At 43.0% G+C, this 19,157-nt stretch overlaps 1 protein-coding gene across 1 annotated transcript in view; it reads right to left on the reverse strand.

Moving 5' to 3' along the window:
* The window catches only part of egfra (epidermal growth factor receptor a (erythroblastic leukemia viral (v-erb-b) oncogene homolog, avian)), a 37,419-nt gene that overhangs the window by 12,424 nt on the left and 5,838 nt on the right, over positions 1 to 19,157 (reverse strand). Inside the window, exons 2-15 of the mRNA XM_071910861.2 lie at positions 6,810 to 6,961; positions 6,135 to 6,321; positions 5,295 to 5,426; positions 5,118 to 5,186; positions 4,848 to 4,966; positions 4,035 to 4,176; positions 3,283 to 3,399; positions 2,957 to 3,083; positions 2,739 to 2,812; positions 2,523 to 2,610; positions 2,171 to 2,370; positions 1,859 to 1,991; positions 1,326 to 1,416; positions 220 to 377 (exon numbers count right to left, since the gene is read on the reverse strand). Coding sequence (XP_071766962.2) covers positions 220 to 377; positions 1,326 to 1,416; positions 1,859 to 1,991; positions 2,171 to 2,370; positions 2,523 to 2,610; positions 2,739 to 2,812; positions 2,957 to 3,083; positions 3,283 to 3,399; positions 4,035 to 4,176; positions 4,848 to 4,966; positions 5,118 to 5,186; positions 5,295 to 5,426; positions 6,135 to 6,321; positions 6,810 to 6,961 — 1,789 coding nt within the window. The remainder of the gene's footprint in view (positions 1 to 219; positions 378 to 1,325; positions 1,417 to 1,858; positions 1,992 to 2,170; positions 2,371 to 2,522; positions 2,611 to 2,738; positions 2,813 to 2,956; positions 3,084 to 3,282; positions 3,400 to 4,034; positions 4,177 to 4,847; positions 4,967 to 5,117; positions 5,187 to 5,294; positions 5,427 to 6,134; positions 6,322 to 6,809; positions 6,962 to 19,157) is intronic.

A 19,157-nucleotide genomic window follows, 5' to 3' on the forward strand; every position in this document is an offset into this window, starting at 1 on the left:
CACTCGGCAGGTCAGAGCCCACATTGTGCCAACAATAACAGAAAAAACAGCACAGCTGACCCTGCTAGTCTGAAATAAGTTTACTGATTAATATTATAAAAGACAAATGTTAGCTGTCAGGAAATATTTACAGTGTGTTAAACGTCTGGATCCTTTTCAACAGAATGAAATGGTGTGTCATTTATCACTGTTCTTGGGTTGGCAGAACAATGGCCTTACCCTTGGGTGCAGTTTTTGTGGCACAGCCGGCACACGTTCAACTCATCGGCGTATTTCCAGACGAGAGTGTCGTCCCTCCCTGGCACCCCTTGGGGGCAACGAAACACACAGAACAGTCCATCTTGGAAGTTGGCACACTTGGTACAATTACCAGGCCCCTGAAAGTAAAAGTAAGGCCGTCATGTTTACAACTCTCTTGAGATTAGGAGTAGATATTATGTAGACTGCACTGCCTCATGGTAGTAAAGACTGAACTCATTCCAGTGAATAATTTCTCAAGGCAAACTGCATCCATTTTCCTCATAAAACCACAAATGTTTGGCAACAAAAGACATGTTAGGCACTTCAGTTTAGGCAGGTGAACAGACACTTAAAAAGGAAAATTCCACCCTTGGGTACTCTTACATTATTAGACATCATCATCATTTGTTAGATTCAATGCATTCCAGGAGTTGGGTTAGTGTTGTAATTTACTTTTCCCTCCCTCAAACTGTCTCTGTCTCAACCTCAAGCAGAATGACTTCCAACAAGCCTCAGAGAAAGGCTGTGAACTTGTTGCTTTCAATCAAAGGTGGCTGTATGACTGTATGAATACAGCTAGCTAGCCAACTAGTACGTGAACTTGGGGTCTTGTCTATGATCTTATTCAAATGCAAAATGCCTTGTGGCTGCATTGCATTATGGTCTATTGAGGCTTCTGCTGGTGGAGAAATTGGTATCTCTGGCTCTTCTCCGATGGATTTCTCCCTGTATGATTTTTGAACTTCGGTGCAAAATGGTGAGTCTAGAAAGAAGCCCTTTCTCTTTGATTTTGAGGGGCTGAAACCAAAACAGGATGTTTTCCACTGATGTTTTAGATAGCTGAAAAATGTTCTGCTATCAAACTCCATTGTAGCTGTGTTGGCAATCCCTCAATGTGACATCACATCATCTATGTTTGGCCACTTATCCGGGGGAATAAGAAAAATACACCACCAAACAACAAAATGGGCCCAGAAATGCAAGGTACATCGCCAATAGCTGTTTTGTCAACAGTGTTAAAAGTGTTTTATGGTGGATTTTTCCTATGTATGCAAGCACAGTTTGGTTATTGGTGGCACACATACAGGCGCACTGCAGGTCGCGGTTCCATTCAGGGGCTGACACTCAGAGTTACACTCCATGCAGGTTTGATTCACTACTGCCTCCCGTGGTTCTCTGCAAAAACAATAACAAAGCTGACAGACTCTCACTGCTAGTGCACTTAATTTCAAACAGTTACATTTGAAGTGAAATACTTGATCCCTTTTTTGAGGGCAGGAGTTAAATTGTAAGCATGGCAACATTCAATGTTTGACAGAGATCTCCGAAGATAAACAGTTGTGAGCGAGTGTGCCATTCCAGCTACAGTGTTTGTCTTCTAAAGATTTAGGTTTAACTTCAAAATACCTTAGGTCTTACTTGGACTCAATTCGGCCTCAATAACAAATCCTAGATCTCGTCTAATATCATGGTCAGGAAATGCTCATGGTATGAAAATAGACTTTAAAGGAGTTAACTGTAGCGCACAGATCTGATGATCAAACTTGTTTATTTGTCTAAAATAAGGAACACTGCATTTCAGGGCTTAAAAAGGGAGTGAGCCTGATTCCTCCCTTACCCCTCCAGGATGTTGCAGGAGTCAACACAGCTCCCGTCCCGGCTGTAGTCCCGGCAGGCGAAGCACATGGCCGGGCCGGGGCCCCAGCAGCCTTCCTTGGTGCACTTCCTCTCACAAGTGTTGTTCTTCACAGCTGAAAACAAATACATACAATCTCAACTACAATTCTTATCTTTTTCCCCATAATGAGACAGTTTCTAAAATAGACTTCATTAATTTGAATCTAGCTTCTGCGTGGCGTAATCAATCAGAAGTCACACAACAACAAAAACAATTTAACTGCCTTCTGTGTAGGAAACCAATTCAATTTACCGCAGGTGGCAGCATCTGCGTTTTCCTCTATCTTGACAGTCTGGCTTTCTGATTTGAAGAGCCCCTTCCAGTGGCGCCTCTTGGTGTAGCAGAGGTTGGGGTTCTTGGTGATGACTACGTCTCCATCACTGATCTCCCTCAGGGACCGAAGGCCCAAGTGCTTGATGCCCAGCTGGACAATAGCCAAACTACGGCTACCACTGAGATACCAATGGGAAAAGTGGGAAAGGGAGAGAGGGGAAAGGAGAAAAAAAGAAAGAGAGTTTATGACTGCATCGGATAACGCTTGACTCATTCATTCTGTGTGATCTAATGGTTGTGAATCTGCAGGAGGTCTTTAAAAGGAACATACCGTGTGGTTCGCCCATGGATGATCTCCAGATTCTCAAACGGACTAAGTGAGGTCATGCTCTGTGGCCACGTTTGAATTAACAGGTATCCTGAGGAAACAGATATTTAAATAATTGCAAAACTATTATGGGAAATGCAAACAAATGCTTGCCATTAGAAAGATAATAGGACATTGTAAAAGTGTGTTATGCATTGCTCAGCTCTTACGCAATCTTACCAGTAATTTCTTTAACGGTCTTAAACACATCTAGCTGGGCAGGGTCCATCTTTGGTGTTTTGGTATAATCATCCCTACAAATAACAAGAATGTATATATTATCTTGGCAAAGGTGCCCAGTACTCTATTAAAATGAATATAGCTAATTATAATAGGCATAGTGTGAAAATATTGCTCATATTCTATTGCTGTAAACATGCTGCATGTCCTTAACTCACCCATGAATCGATGTGTGGATGATAGCGATGTTACCATTGATTTTGGTGCAGTTCTTAAAAGAGTCAATGTTGGAGGCATTGATAGACAGGGTCTGAGCCAGATTTCCCATTCCAAGTCCATTGCACACTGTGAGCAATCAGCAGCAACAAGAAAACAAATATCAATACAGGAAACATTTCACAACATTTCAGTGCACGCTTGGGAAAGTGCAGCAGCAGCAGCAGCAGGTAACGGCTATTGTCTATGCAAGGGAGCACATGCTGTATATGCACTCGGAACGGTGTCCCCAGGTCACACAGTGTTGTTGTAAGGGCTTAACTCCTACCTTTTGGGCACATTCCATCACACTTGGTACACTTCCTGACTCCTCCCTCGTCCACCTCGTATGTGTTACCGCTGCATGTGCGCACACACGCTCCATGGTCCGTCACAACATAGTTATCTGGGGTGAACCATAAAATACAAGCTGCTTACTTCATACAGGGACATACACTTATCTGCACTGCTAAGAATCTGGGCTCATAAAGACAAAGAATATCGCAACCAATCTAATTGTACCTCTCAGCAATTACAACTTACAGTATATGGGTTATATCTCCAATATAATTGCAGGTGCATGATAATACTGCAGGTCATACAGTATAGACTGAGCAGTACTAGGTTAGGACTATACAAGTTAAAATGAGAGAGCACAGTTGTTGCATTAACACGCCCCGAAACTCAATCATTTTCTTTCCTTGTTTATACAGTTTATAATTAAACTCTGAAAGACTGTAACCACTGAATGTCTAACGACCCCGAGGGAAAACCTGGGCACTTGTTCAGCATACCACAATGTGAAAAAGCCCATATTCATGCATGATTTGTTGCACATTGGCAAGTGAAACCCTCCAGTATTATTTTATTTATCTTGGCTGTCAAGACAACTGCTACAGTGCATGCTTTTATGTACGGTAATAAATACACCAATAACTAGGTGCAGCACCGTTTCCTGGTAAGGGCACAGGTTTAGTCACAATTTAGGGTGAAAAAAAAACTAATTTGAAGACAGGTTTCTCTGTTCTTAGTCGTTCTTACGTGGGCAGTTCTTGACACAGGTGGCCCCGAAGTTGTACTTTCCGTGCGGGTTGGGTACCAGCTGGTACAGGTTGGGGTCGTAGCGCATGAGGCCCGGGCAGGAGTCCTTACACACCCCGTCATCCTGGAAGTCCCGACAGGCCTGCAGCACAAACAACAGCCATCCAGTACACTGGGACCATAACAGAGCCCCGCGCTAATGATAACACTGCATTCCTCTATCATACTCTCAGCTTAAGCCTCGGAGCCGCACAGAGAGGGAGAGCACAGGCTGATTCTCAAGGCACTGCCAAATGAAAGATTTAATCAGTCGTTATATGTCTCATTGGAGCTGAGACCAACGACAATGTGCTCCGGATCAGAAAACAGATGCTATTGTGTAAGAGCTTTTTTTCGTGTGAAGCATCTCATAAAGATGTAATGGGGAAATATGAAACATTCATTGTTTTGGTTTATGTTGTTTTCTCAGCCTTTCCTCCTTACGGAAGAGTATTAGGGCCATTGTAGGTGAATTTTTTTTTTTTTTTACTGCAGCCTGGGGAGGGGGGTAATACTATGAGAAAAAACTCAGAAATTTGCAAGAAATTTCTGAGTTTAATCTCAGAAATTCAGAGTTTTCCCCCACAAATTTCTGACTTTAATCTCAGAATTTCTGAATTTTTTCTCAGAATATTACCCCCCTCCTCCCAGCTGTGGTAAAAAAAAAAAATAATAAACACATACACAATGGCCCTAATACTCTTCCATACCTCCTCCCCCACTCCTTGATCATGTCATTACTCCTGCCCCTATATGAAGATGTCTTCCTCTCACCAGACAGTCGGTGGGCCTGGGTCCTGTGCAGCCAGCAGCACAGTGCTCATTGCAGCAGTCGCTGGGTGAAGGTCCCATGCATCTCTTAGAGCACTGCTCCGCGCAGTTCAGCTTTGTCACTAGAGACAGAAACAGGGGCAAACAATTCATTTTTTCAGGTTTGATTTTGGAATAGTATTAATAGACCAAAGGTAATTGTTTTGTTTTTGTGAGGAGCTGAATGAGTTTTTCTTTTCAGAGAAGATCAAATAATCACACATCAGGACTTACAAGTCTGACAGTTCTGAGGACCGGGAGCCCAGCATGAGCCATTGAAGCAACTTGAGTCACATGTTTTACCTGCATAAAAAGAGACTTGTTGAGCTGCTGTAGTATTACATAAATCAACTGATGGGATGAATTACTTTTATATATTTTTTTCTGTTGTCAATCAAATGAACTCCTTACACAATGGGTTGTTGCTCGGCTCAGGCAGCTCCATGGTGGGTTTACTGTCGCCGTTCACAATATCATACCACTGGATTGTCTCCACGTTGCAAAGCTGGTTTCCTGAGAACTTAACTCCTCCTTTAAGAATTTCTGAAAAAAAAAAAGACAACTGCTACAGTGAGTCCACATGCAATAATACAATTTTACAACACAAGGGTAAAGAAATGTATTTTTTATTATCAACAAAATGCTGCCATGAAAAACATCTTAAGGGCTGAAAGTTTTATTCCTTACAAAGTTGACGCAAGTCAAGAGATTTTGGGAGAAATCCTGTCATGGAGAACTTGTGTACAGAGAGGTGTACTGACCAAGCGGCCAAAACCACGGGTGAATTTTGAAGCCAATAAGGAAGTGGCGGCAATTCCTCTAACGTCTGCTACAGGCCGGCTCCAAAAAGACTCCAAACCCAGCCCAACTCCATGCAAGTCAATGTAACCACAACCCAACTTCTCACTCAAAATATAAAGTCAATACATTTTTTCAACAAGAGGTTATGGTCTCAGTAGCTAATTTCACTTTTTCAAAATAACTGTCATTAACGGGATATAACGGATATAAAATGGGATTGTTTTCCTAGTGATTGACAGGTCGCCTGTCCAGTGATCAACATGTTGCTGATTATGGACCAATAGTAGGCGGAGCTGCAGCTCTGCGGACGACCCTTGGTCTCGCTCCAAAAAATGTCAACATGGCGGTGATCGTGAACCCAATCTCCAGGCTTCAAAACGGCCCTTCAGAAACCTATGGGTGACGTCACACTCACTACGTCCATCTTGTTTTACAGTCTTTGGTACTGACCTGTCAGGCTGGTCAGAGGAAGCTCGGTGCTGCCCTGACCCATGGATTTGTTATAGTTGAACAGCACAGAAAGGGCAAAATCTCCGTCGTAGAGGAAATGGCCTCGGATGATACGCAGGTTGTCCAGGGGAATCCTGGGAGCTGTGTTGAGGGCGATCAGCACATAACCCCCCACCTCCTGAATGGACTGTGGACGAAGAAGTTAGAAAACCAATGGTGTAAAGGCAGTTTTTGTTGTGAATTGCAGTTGCACAGGTGCTGTGTTGTTGATAGAACTAGTCTGTATTATTGCATATCTGCTGAGTTTATGTTATTTTGTGTGTGTGTGTGTGTGTGTAACAGTGTACGTGTGGTCCCTAATCACATCTGCCTGGTGTTCACAACTTTGTCTTTACAGCTAGGGTTCAAACAAGGTTCCAACCAGAGCGTTACAAACACACTGAATTATCCGTCGCTATGGACCCGCCCTCCACCGCTTTTAATTATCTGAACTGAAGCGATAAGAGCAGTGAAGAGCCTACGAGTATCCAGGACAGACTGCCTGGCAAACTGGCTTCAGACCACCAAAGACATTTCTAAAAAAAGCTTGTACGATCCTTGCACCATCTGCAGTGAGCATGTTTATCATGCAGTAATGTTTCCAGCAGTAACCGAGTAACTGAGTGCAGTCCTTACCCTGAGGAAGGACAGGTCATGGTGCTCCTCCATGTGGGTGACCTCCAGATTCTCCAGGACCACAGTGCAGTTGCTGTAGGTCTTCACCATGTGCTGGTAGTGGTCCTCTTTGGACCCCAGCAGGTTGAATCTGTTGGTGATGCCTTGGCATACTGTAGGGACAGAAAAAAAAGAAGAATTAGATTCAGTGCATAAGAATTCATTGAGATGAGATGATTCATATGGGGCGTCCTGGTGGCTCAGTGGGCTAAGAAGCATACCATGTAAACACCTTGGGTTCAAATCCGACCCAAGACCTTTGTCGCATGTCATCCCTCTCTCTCCCAATCTTTCCTGTCTCTCTCAACTTTGAGCTATCTAATAAAGGCGAAAATGCCCAAAAAAATACCCCCCCCCCCCCCCCCCCCCCCAAAAAAAAAGATGATTCATATGAATGTGACCTGAAACGCCTTCTACTAGAAATGATACTGGCTGCACATCACAGACATATGCACTTGCAATGCAATGTCAGCAAAGCATTTATCCAAGGCCTAATACCAATCAGAAACATATCCCATTTATGTAACACACTGGATAAATTTATGAGTTTCTGTATGTGTCTTCTGTGAATTTGATCTGTGCAGTCATAACTTGGCCAGCTTTCAGCTGAAAATAGCCGATCTGGGTTGCATCTACAATTGGAATCAAATCCCAGCGATGAAGCGAGCGCTTGCTCATGAGTCAAAATGAGCTGGCTGTATTTATACTGGCAAAGGGCTGAATCTTTCCACTGCTATTCAGGCTAGTTAAAACAACCGCTACGACCAGCATATCCAGACCGTGTCATTTCTGAGAAGAGATTTTGTGTGTCACAGATTCCATGAGATTCAAGAGGAATACACATTTCTTAAGGGAATTTTCACTAAATCTCATAATGAATACAAATCTTAATTTAACTTAACTTCAGCCTAGTTGAAGCATATCTGATTTTTAGGTCAACTTCTTGACATGACCAAAAAAACAGCTTAAATCAAATGTTGATCCACGCATTTTCTCTGGCTTTCACTGCCAAATAACAAAGAAGCCATTGATAAAGTGCTGCACGGGGCTACGATTGTACACTGATAATGTGGGCTATCTATCATTACGCAACAAAGTATTTGGATAAGGACGGCAGTATTACTGATAAGCAGAGAAGACACAAGAGGATCTCTCTCAATGAAAAGAGCTTGTGAGAATGTGAGTCCTAAGAAAACAGGTCGTCTTCCTGAGCTGGTCAGACAGGTTCTGACTGGCACCGCGAACGAGCCGCTCAGTCAGCTGTCTACATTGTTAAAACACTGTGACACCACCGCCTCCCAACACACACACACACACACACACACACACACACGCACACGTTTACATGCACACACATGCACACGCACAAGCATAAAATAAATTTTTCTTTCCAAATCTGTTCTTAATGTATGGGTTACGGTTTAATTTGAGCAATAGGTTCAAAACGGGAAAAAAACGATTCTTCCTCCTATTTATTACAAAGACATTGCTGGTGTAATACTGTACATTCCAAAACATGCCTGCTCTTGACAGCAAAGAAAGGCAAAACATGCTTGCATACGCTCCAGATTCTAAAGAGGACACACCTAACAGTCCTTACAGTACAGTAACTGTACCTGCACACTGGCATTTCTGATGAGCAAACATGAAGAAAAAGACACACTGTTCGTTTCAATAGATTCCTCAACTAAAAAGTCAACGGAATGGAACTAATATCACAAATCTATCTTGTTCGGTTAATTTCCTTTTTCCCTTGGTGCGGTTTATTCATTTTGTTGTTTTGAGTTCACACAAACCGAACAGCGAGATGCATGGAATCAGTGAGAATTAGGCACTAACAGCTGTCTCCCTCCCTCCCTCTTCTTCCTCCTCATTAGCCCGTCCCTGAGGGATCTCCCTGACATGAACCCCACAGTCCAGCAGTCTAACGCCTAGGCAACAGAGGCAGACTGGGAAAGCAAGCTGACCGTTTTAATTAGAGGAGCCATGCGAGATGTAATTAGCCCTCTAATTATTACTCGGACTGAGAAACCACACTGTAATAAACAAAAGGTCGTCATCGCAGTGCAGCTGTGAATATTATTAAGGGACCGTATGATCGGATAAACACAGAGTGGCCATCAATCTGGTTTGGGCATCCTGAATGATAGATTTTTAATAAGAATACTGATTAATTGACCTGCTGTTTGCCACATAGGCCTATTGACATCAGCCGGCTGCATCAAGCTTGCTTTTATTTATCTATTATTATTTATTTACGAGAGTGAGGCAGGTGAGTTCTGAGCTCAAACTGAACATTACAAAAGGGTTCGACAATCTTCCTCCACCTGAGGCTCAGACTTAAGTGGCACAAGAAAACAGTTCACTGCTCAAGCAAGCGGCAGTATAGCCATAGTACACATTCTCCTCTATCTCATCCAGCTGTTGATTTCATCATCTCTTTTATGAGCGATGCAGGTGCCGTTCTAACTGACCGCCATAAATGGACTTCCTCATCAGGCCACAACACAGGAGAAAGAAAAACTCTCCTGCTAAACACAACATGGCGTGATAATGAAAACCATATATTCACGATTCTACCAAAACCTTTTCTCTAGTGATACAATCCTCTACATATGAAAACTATTGTCATACTGTATATCTGAGCAACTTCACATCTTCAGATTCTGCTTATGGAAAGAGACAACAGCCAAAAAGTAGAGGAATCTGCGGAATGGAAATTACAGACAACTCAAGGCTGCCGCCCCGGTTTTTTCCAGAGCACCTGGTTTAATTTTGACTCATCAAAAAAAACAACAACAAAAAAAAAAACATGCACAGCACGCAACTGTCTGTAGTTATACCTAATTGCAGGGGTGTGGCTTGCGATGATGTAACTGATACCGTGACAAAGAGCGATTGCGGATTGCTTCACTTCCTCCAGCTGCATTGTCGTCACAGTGTGTCCAGGAGGTGAGAAGAAGCAAGGAGTGGCAGGTCTGGCATATCTCTGCCTGCGTACTGCATGCATGTGTATGTGCGTGTGTGTACCTGCATGTGTGTGTGTGCAACACTCTGCTGGAGAGGCTGAGCTTCTACAGAACTTGACACAGACTCGATAAACCTGATCATTAGTCATCTAAGCTCGCTGCAATGTGCGGTCGCATATCACTCTTTTGATGTTTACTTGTGGACTAGCGTTGGAAGTCAAGGGTGTGTGGGTAGATTTTTGTTTCTTGAGGCTATAGGATCTGTAAGACGACAAAAAAGAAACTGCCTAAGCTTATTGTGTGAGATAATTAGCTCCTTATCCGGGTCCAAAAGAGCATTTACCCTTAAAGAGAATATGCAATAGCTAAATGCATTCTTCTCTGGCTTTCAAAGAAATACTGTATCACACTCCAGTTGAGAATTCACATGCTGTCCTTACAGCGTGGGAGGGTAAAATTTGTATTTTATGAATGTAACTAAGTATAATTCTCTCCCAAAGCAGGACACCAGAGAATAATAAACTCTAACTTGTGAAATCCTAGCATATAGCCTAAAAGTTTGTCTGAACTTTTACTTTAAAATGAGTTATACATTACAGCAGTGCTATTATCTCCAAACAATATAATGTTAAAGGAATAGTTCACCCAAAAATTAAAATTCGGTCATTATCTACTCATTCTCATGCCAGTTTTTTCTTCATACAACTTACCTGGAGTTCTCCAGGCTCGCTGCTGGAGGAGCTTCTTCCAAACAATTGCAGTGAATGGGGAGCAGGACGTTCTGCTTCAAAAAGGGCAACAAATGTCCATAAAATTACTCCATAAAGCTTGTGTAGTATAATCCAAGTCTTCTGACGTCTGACGATCGCTCTATGAGTGGAAAAAAACGTATGGTAATGTGGAAGTAAATGCAATGCCGATCATAATGGATCAAATTTCGTTTTTTTCCACTCATAGAGCGATCGTCAGAAGGCTTGGATTATACTATACGAGCTTTATGGAGTAATTTTATGCACATTTGTTGCCCTTTTTGAAGCAGAACGTCCTGCTCCCCATTCACTGCAATTGTTTGGAAGAAGCTCCTCCAGCAGCGAGCCTGAAGAACTCCAGGTAAGTTGTATGAAGAAAAAATACTCACCCGAGTTTGTACTGGCATGAGAATAAGTAGATAATGACCGAATTTTAATTTTTGGGTGAACTATTCCTTTAACTATCTCCTGAAAACCAATCCAACTTTCAAGTTCAAAACAGTAAAAAAAAACAACAGTAATGTGAGTGCAGTAAGGTATAAAACCACAACACATACTCAAAACAGACAAAATTTACAGTAAACATATAAGACACATTAACTAAACACATTAAAACACATCAAAGAAAATACTACTACTATTACTACTCTCTTGTTTCTGGCTAAATAGAGAAAGTAGAGAATATCCACTAATGCAGAGCAAACTGTCCTAGGACACAGCAATAACATTTCAAACCTGAACCCATCTAATGATTTCCTTTGGTAATTTGGGCCAGCTACTATACATTAAGTCATCATGCTTTATACCTTAGTAGAGACAATAGAAATGGCCCTGCCGCATTCTCTTCCTCTCATTCACTACCTGCAATTCAATTACGCTGCGTCCAGAGTCTGCTAATTACATTATCAGAAACCCTATACATAATTAAAGGGAAGTAGCAATGCTAACTTGTTTTTTTCTCTCTCCGAGTCAACAGTATCACAGCAAAGCATCCTACATAACTCGATCTGCAGTGTCCTTGTGTTAATAACAAATCGATGCCAAGATTAAATCTCTTATTTAGAGGTGAAGTCTGGTTAACCCGTGATAACGATTTAAAGTCACATTTCATTAAAGATGTACTGTAAGAGAATTTTGATAAGAGGAGGAAAAAAACACAACATGTTCTGCTGTTGTTGGCTCCAGTACAGAGTCTGGGCTCCTTGGGGTGCATTGCCTCGAATTTCCAGAGCCTGAGATTTCAGGGAAGCATAAATCTCCAAGGCCCACTATCAGTGAGCGAGGAAAATAAAGCACTTCCTCGATTCTTTCTGTGCATTCAGCACATACTTCCTCCTCCTCTGCGTTCTGATAGGCTGAGATTCAGGAGGAGGTGAGGGATCAAATCTCATATTGGGACACATTTCCAAAGGCAATACTAGCAAGTAGCATAAGTAATGCAAGTAACACACACTACATATAGGCAAAAGGTGAATGCTGCAGTAGTGTGTATGCAGTATGGATGTGTATAAACATTCTTTGTAGTAAAAACTCCTGATATCCGGCTCTCTGTACAGGGGAAAAGGCGATCTTCCTTTGCGTGGGAGATGCATCAATCCCTTTGAGAAAACATCTTGGGGCCTCTGAAGAGAAAAAAGGGCCAGCAAAGAGTAGAGGATACCCCCCCCCCACACACACACACAGACACACGCACACACACGCACACACACACACACACAGACACACACACACACACCGCCGAATGAATGCAACAACACAAGCCCCTCTGACATCTCAGGAAGTTGGCCTTTGCATGGGGTCCGTTAGAGACAGCTATCCTGCGATGCTAAACCAGATGGTAGCTGATTGTTGTCTCCAGGGACGGGGGCCAGGAAGATGCTCTACATCTACCGAACTATAGCGGAGCGAGAAAGAGAGAGCAAGAAAGATAGAAAGCAGAAGAGCAAGAGAGAGAAAAGTAATAGGAAGAAAGTGAGAGAAAGAAAACGAGAGAGGGAAAGTGGTTTAGCTAAACCAGATGTTGGATGTGGCCACTTCTCGCCTCACACTGTGGGGTCAAACTGTGGAGAGAGAGCGGGGCGTTTTAAGTGTCACACTTGATGTATGAAAATGCCCGACCTTTCCTTAAAGACTTCCAAAGGGGTCAAAACTTTGGAGCGTCCAGCTGGAGAAAACACACACAAATGAGACTGCCCCTATTTACAGCGAAAAGCATCCCACCGAATACATCACATCTCCTCTAAACAGTTAAACCCCGTGACTGAGCCTGAGCGCAGTCAGTGAGGTTTAGTCTGTTAAAAGCTCAGGAAAGTGACCAAATAAAGACCAAAAAGGCTAATGTTTACTCTCCCCTCTTGAAGAGTGCTCTCTACCAGTCAGTGAGACACTCCAGATACCTGTGGCTGGGTCCATCGTGTTTACTCTCAACCTCAGTGTGGGGAAACACTGGATGTAAGTTCCGTACAAACACACAGAAAAAACGTACAATCACTCACCGCATACAGCGTTCAGCATTTCTGGGACTTTGTGGCATATACATTACTCCCCATACTAACATCTGAGAACCAGGGCCAATATTCATTATGGTTCTTAGCGCAAGAGTGCTGACTTTAGAACAGTGTAATTCTTAAATCATTTGGACATTTTTAATTTTATGGGGCCCGACCAGTGCTAATAAGCCAGTTCTCCTTATCTGAGTAGCTGGAGGAGTATGAAGCATATGGATAGGCCTACAAAGGGCTACAGTTTGGGAAAATGTGCATTTATCACATAGTGACTGACTTACAAGACAATCTTTTCATTGCATTCATGCCGGTTATCCTTTGAGCTACTGCTGTGAATAATCAACATAATACACATTTATCTCAGTAGTCAATGATGCATTCATTTCCCAATAATGATATCCGTGACAGAAGAGACGGATATCCCAGATGATAGAAGACGAGTTGAAAGCGCAACAAGGCATCAATTACTGGGCACCGAGATGATTTATTGGAGTTAGTTAAACACAGCTGCACCCCTATTACTCTCCAGCTGTGACCAAAATACAACAGGGCCTAAATGATGGCTAATCAAGCAGTACATATCATTAGCCAGATAATTCCCTCAAATGCCCTGTTGGAAAGTCCATTAGTTCTCCGAAAAGGCACAAAACAATCCCCCTCCTGTTACCCAAAACTCACAAAACCTCTGCTAGCCCCAGCCCCATTTAAATTCCAATAATGCACCCACCATTCTCCTGAAATGTTCCAACATTCAACCCACTTCCTCTTTTAACGTCCAGACATTCTCCCCATTGAAACCCCTTCCAGCCAAGATCCTCCCCCCCCCCGCTCCTTCTCTTTCCCTGTTAAAACCATACTCCTCTTCAATCCCACAGGAAGCGAGAGAGGAAGACGGGAGAGGGAGTGGGCGGTGAACACACTGTTGCTAACTCACTCGCTCTGTCTTTTTCTCCCCCCTCCACCGACCGTCTTAGAGCCATGCCTGGAAAGGAAGAACGGAGGGAGAGAGGGAGAGAGAGAGAGAGAGAGAGAGAAACAACAACCACAAGCAAAGAAACCCACACATTTCACACATCATTCCAGCAGGAGAAAGCAGCTGTGATTCGGGAATCCCCCTGTTGGTTTAAGCATTCCCAGAGCATGCCAGGTTGGAGCACATCAACACGAGAGCAACAGATAAGTCTCGCTCGCTCGCCGGACTCCTCACTTCATCTAAACACAAAAAAAAGATAAAGACTCCTTGAGGCAGCCTTTGTGCTTAAGGGCTTCTTATTTTTAGACTGATTGCTGACAGGCTCGTTTCTGTGTAGGTCTAACCACTGTTTCACAGCATCTCCTGCCAACAGCTCTGCTACCGCCTTAGTCATGTCCCTAGCAACTATGCCCCGCTGGACTCTTACACAGAGAGACCCCATAAAAGGCATACTCGACGAAGGCCTGGGGTTCGCGTTAGTAAGCTTTGTTCTGTTGCTCAGCCCTTACTCACCATGTCAACCTCTGCTTTACACATCACCGTGGCCTCACAGCCACTGATGAGTAGTTTCCTCCTCATCCACACTGGCACAGAGGGCAAGACTCAGGGACGGATGGGGCTTAGCGAATTAGCTTTGTACAGCCAAGCAGCCCTCACAATTATCAACACTGTGAAAGGGGATTTAGTTACATTTTGTGTTGTATTTGCCAAAAGCATGACAAATTTCATTTGCGCTGGAAAGCTCAGAAGAATTTAGTTATGACTTCCTGATGACACATCAAACTGAAATGCCTGAAATGTGATGGGGTGCCAAGCACTTGGGGCCCCGGAGTATAACGAGTGCTCAGTTATAATCTCCAGAGTATTTTCAAAACAATTCTATCTTCGGGATAATAGTGCGAACAACAACGCCCCAGAGAAAATGGTGCTACTTTTTCGCCAAATACCTCACCCACAAAACCACAGCTCAGATTGCATCTATTGTTAACATGAGGGGCGTTATCCTCTTCCTGATACTAGAGGCACATCGCACATGGCTAACAAAGCTCCACAACAATGCTTTAGCTTGTTTAAACTGATCATGACTGTGGAAGGCGGTTGTTTCAAGGCCACCCCCTCACTACAGGAACACAGAGGGGCTTTTGCCCAACCTAAAGCCTGGCTGCCTTGCGTCAGTCATCAAAGGCATCAGACTTGGCAGTCTAGACCTTTTTCTCCCTATCAGCTACACTGCTGAACACAAGGACCCTGGCTCAGACTCAGTGTGTGTGAAACACACTCCATAGTACAAACACTTGCACTCATGACTACTTCAGAGAGCGGACAACTAGTGTCAAAGCCAGGAACCAAAACCCCTCCACCACAATATTTATCCAACATCCAACCCAGAGAGAATTTAGTACCACCAGAACAGAAAGTAGTGTGCTTCCTTCCTCTCACCGCCTGTTATATTGTAGATTCAAAAAAGAACTATACATGTAGTTATTTAAGGGAATAATTACATAATCATTGGGATAAAACATTTTGGTTCATGTTCCATATCAACAGAAGTGTGCATAACATCCCCTGAACAGCTTCAGCATCTCCTCATGGCATCCCTGTGTTGGCTTACTGTTGAAAGACGTGAGCATTGAATAAAATGCTCAGCAGATGTAACGATGTTTCCAGCTACAAATGTTGGATGCCATTTTGGATGTTTTTTAATTGACCAGCAAGTGCCAAGCCTTTACAACCCAGGCTAAATCTTGGAAAGTTCAGATCATTTAATTTCTTGGAAGCGTAAAGGCATCTATAATGCACAGAACATATCCAGAATGCTCCCTTACCAAGGCAGAATGACAATGGGAAGAAAAGGAAAAGGCAATATCCCTGTCTGGGGATGGCTGACATGCATACTTCAAATACCTCATGCTTGACTGTTTGAAAGCAATCAAATTCGGTGGGTTGCTTATATGTCCTTTGGCCTTTAAACCCAATTAGGCTTACTGTATTCTTAATCTTTTGGAAATCTTCTGGGTGCGTGATTACGGGGATAATACTTGGATAATAACTAAACAAGTGGATTCATATTAAAAATCTCAGACTCCCCTCTGTAATCAGCTCAGGAAGAGGCTGTTGATGCAGTGGATATAGGTCCAGAGGGCTAATCCTAACTGCCTGGCATCAGTCCAACTATGCACTCCAGGGTATTTCTATCATGGAACCCATTCCCCATCTAGATATACAGTATAGCTATTGAGCTGCAGCAGTTAGCTATACAGATGAAAGATGAGAGTATTGGATATTGATAACGGGTCAGTTATGCTGTGAGTGTCATAAAACTATAATATGATGCACTGCATGGTAATATACTGTGTGTTGTTGAATATATGGCCTTGACTATAATGCTTTTGTGGGCATTCATGCAATGAGAGGGTCAATTCCACCTTTTTTTATGGAAGGTAAATGGCTGCCAGTGAAGCATGCAGAATTCCTTATTTTTTTACAGGCCTCTGGCTTCAATTATGACAACATGTGGTAATGAAGATGTTCCGCTCAAGGTCCCACCAGGAAATTAATTTTGAGCTCAACGAAGCATCGGTGTTGTTGAAACTTACCAGGCAATTAGAAATGGTACTACAGAAGGCGTGTTGTGTTTAGAGTATATTATGTTTTAGTGCTCTGGGAGTCAAACAAATCACAGATCAACTCGTTCATCTGTAACCGAGTATGCCACTACCACAGTATTATTGACGAGCGATGCCGTCATCCGACCTATAAATGGCCGGGATAAAAAATATTTTACAATGCTGATATAATCCCTTGTGAGGTGATGCAGGCTTGTAAAGAGCTAGACCACGGCGAGCCCAAGGTTGACATCTTCTTTTCCTCCTCTAACACACCCCATCACAGTGCACCGCCAGCAACCCTATCATTATTGTCGTAATTCAGACAGGGCTATGCCATGAGGAGGAACGTCTGTTATTTACTTCCCAGCAACACACTGCACCAGTCTGTGAACCGATTATTTGTCGGTTTCCCTTGCCCTTGTGGTTTTGAAGACAAACCTGTGGACATATACAGTTATTTATCTCTACTGATATTTGTCTGTAGGATTAGATATCCTTATCTATAGATCCAAAACAGCTAAATTAATTCTCTGTTGCTAGCCTCCGTAACTTTTAGCAGAGAAGGTTGCCTTTCTCCTCAGTGTTGACACAAAGCTGTGTAACAAAGTCACTGAAGTCATGTCTACATAGCACATTAAGGTCAGGGAAGACAGATAAGCCTGTGTCAAAGCAGACAACAAAGTCCTAAATAAAGAACCTTTTGTCCAAAGACTTGGGGTTTCCATGGAGAAGGGGCCATACGTTCAGGTCTGGTCTATACACGGAGCACAGGGGCTGAATGCACATACATTTGTCTCTTAGTTTCCTCTCTCTTTGTGTATGTATTTCATTCACGCATGTTCTCCCATTAGCTCCCCCACCACCCACCCACTCATCCTCTGTATATTTGGCTATTTGTCAACCTTAATTACATATTCTGTAGAAGAGACTCATGTTAGGAAGCCAAGGTAACCATACCAAAACAAGCACACTGTACGTTTGGGAATCCAAGCTTTACACTCTCAGCTCTGTAGCTTGTCAATATTCGGCCTATTCATCGATGTGACAGGGGGTCTAGACTGAAAGAAACCTGGAGGCATTACAGGTATCAGTTAACAAGTGATTTTGCATGTCTGTCCATGTTTACTCTGCTCGTGTAGAACTCCGTACTCTAGTGGCAAGTTTCCTATTTTCCTATACTGTTTTCTCTTAATGTTGGCATCCAAGTGGTTTCAGTTGCGGTTATGCTGCTTCTTAATGCAAGTTAAAAGGTTACGACATTACTGGAGCTGTTGTTCTTTCCCTTGCAGAGGGCACAGTATATGGCACAGTCCGCGCTCACAAGAAATTTAAAGGTAAACTTGACAGACCGAACAATGACCGCTCTCCGAGTCCGTAACCCTTCTGTTTCTATGTGACTAGTTATTACTGTGCACTACTATGTAGCATTACAATAAATAACGGAAGGTCACAAAGACCTTGATTGACACTCGTACCACACCCAGGCAATGAAGCGTGTAATGTTTTCATACAGTAGGCAAAAAAAACACTCTACACTCTTCAGTCAGAGGTAATCAAGTTATGAAGAATAACGGACAAGCCTGATCAGGATTCCCTAGAAAGTCTGACAACATATGATGAAATACAGTAAATCATCTAAAGTAAAGCCAAGCCAAGTTAAACTGTTGTCTGTGTGAAATGTCTGTTACAGGTTTCCTACTGCTTGCAGGTGTGAATGTGAAAATAAACAACTTCCAAACAATCGTCCACAGATCACAACCAATGCATAAAGAATGACAAAAAGCATATGGACTGGTTCAAGTGAAGACTGTTAACTAGAAGAGCTTTAACAGCCTTTTAATCAGGATGTGATACAGGAAGGCCCCCCTCTGCAGTCTGCAAAGGGGAATTAGAAATTAAACATCCTGGATCTCGATCCCAATAGCTTCTGACAGATGCAGGGAATTCATTTACAAAAATTGGATAAATTAACTATAATGTACCATAAGGTCCAAACCGCTAACAGTGAGTCAGAGCTTAAACACACCACTTAGTTTATGGGGCCAACGGACCACACAGGAAGAGGCTAAATGTTATTAGGGAAGCAAGATTCTGAGATCAGCCACCACCCTCCAACCAGCGCTTTCTTCTGGAATATTCTGAGATGGAGATTTGTTTGTGAAGCCATTGTTCTCTTCCCTATAGGGGATTCCTCTTTTGTGCAAGCAGTGTTCGAAGCAATGCTCCTCAGAAAGACCTGCGGCGAGGGTCATTAGAGAAGACACCACACCTAGGTCTTCGGGATACTTGCGAGAAACTCTCTTCTCCAGTATGCAGAGTGGGGAGTGCAGAAACTAGAAGGGACACAGATAGAGGCCTCTTTGATGAGCGATTAAGCAGCGGCATGAACACCAAAGTCAAAGATCTCACCCTGTCCTTCTGATGTTTGTTTGTGCATTCTTGACTTTCCTGTTTTTCTGCCCTGCTGTGTTTCTTACTTTGATCTGTGCATCACCCCTGTCCGTC

This window comes from Centroberyx gerrardi, chromosome 13, assembly GCF_048128805.1.
Source record: "Centroberyx gerrardi isolate f3 chromosome 13, fCenGer3.hap1.cur.20231027, whole genome shotgun sequence".
In the NCBI taxonomy this organism is placed as follows: domain Eukaryota; kingdom Metazoa; phylum Chordata; class Actinopteri; order Beryciformes; family Berycidae; genus Centroberyx; species Centroberyx gerrardi.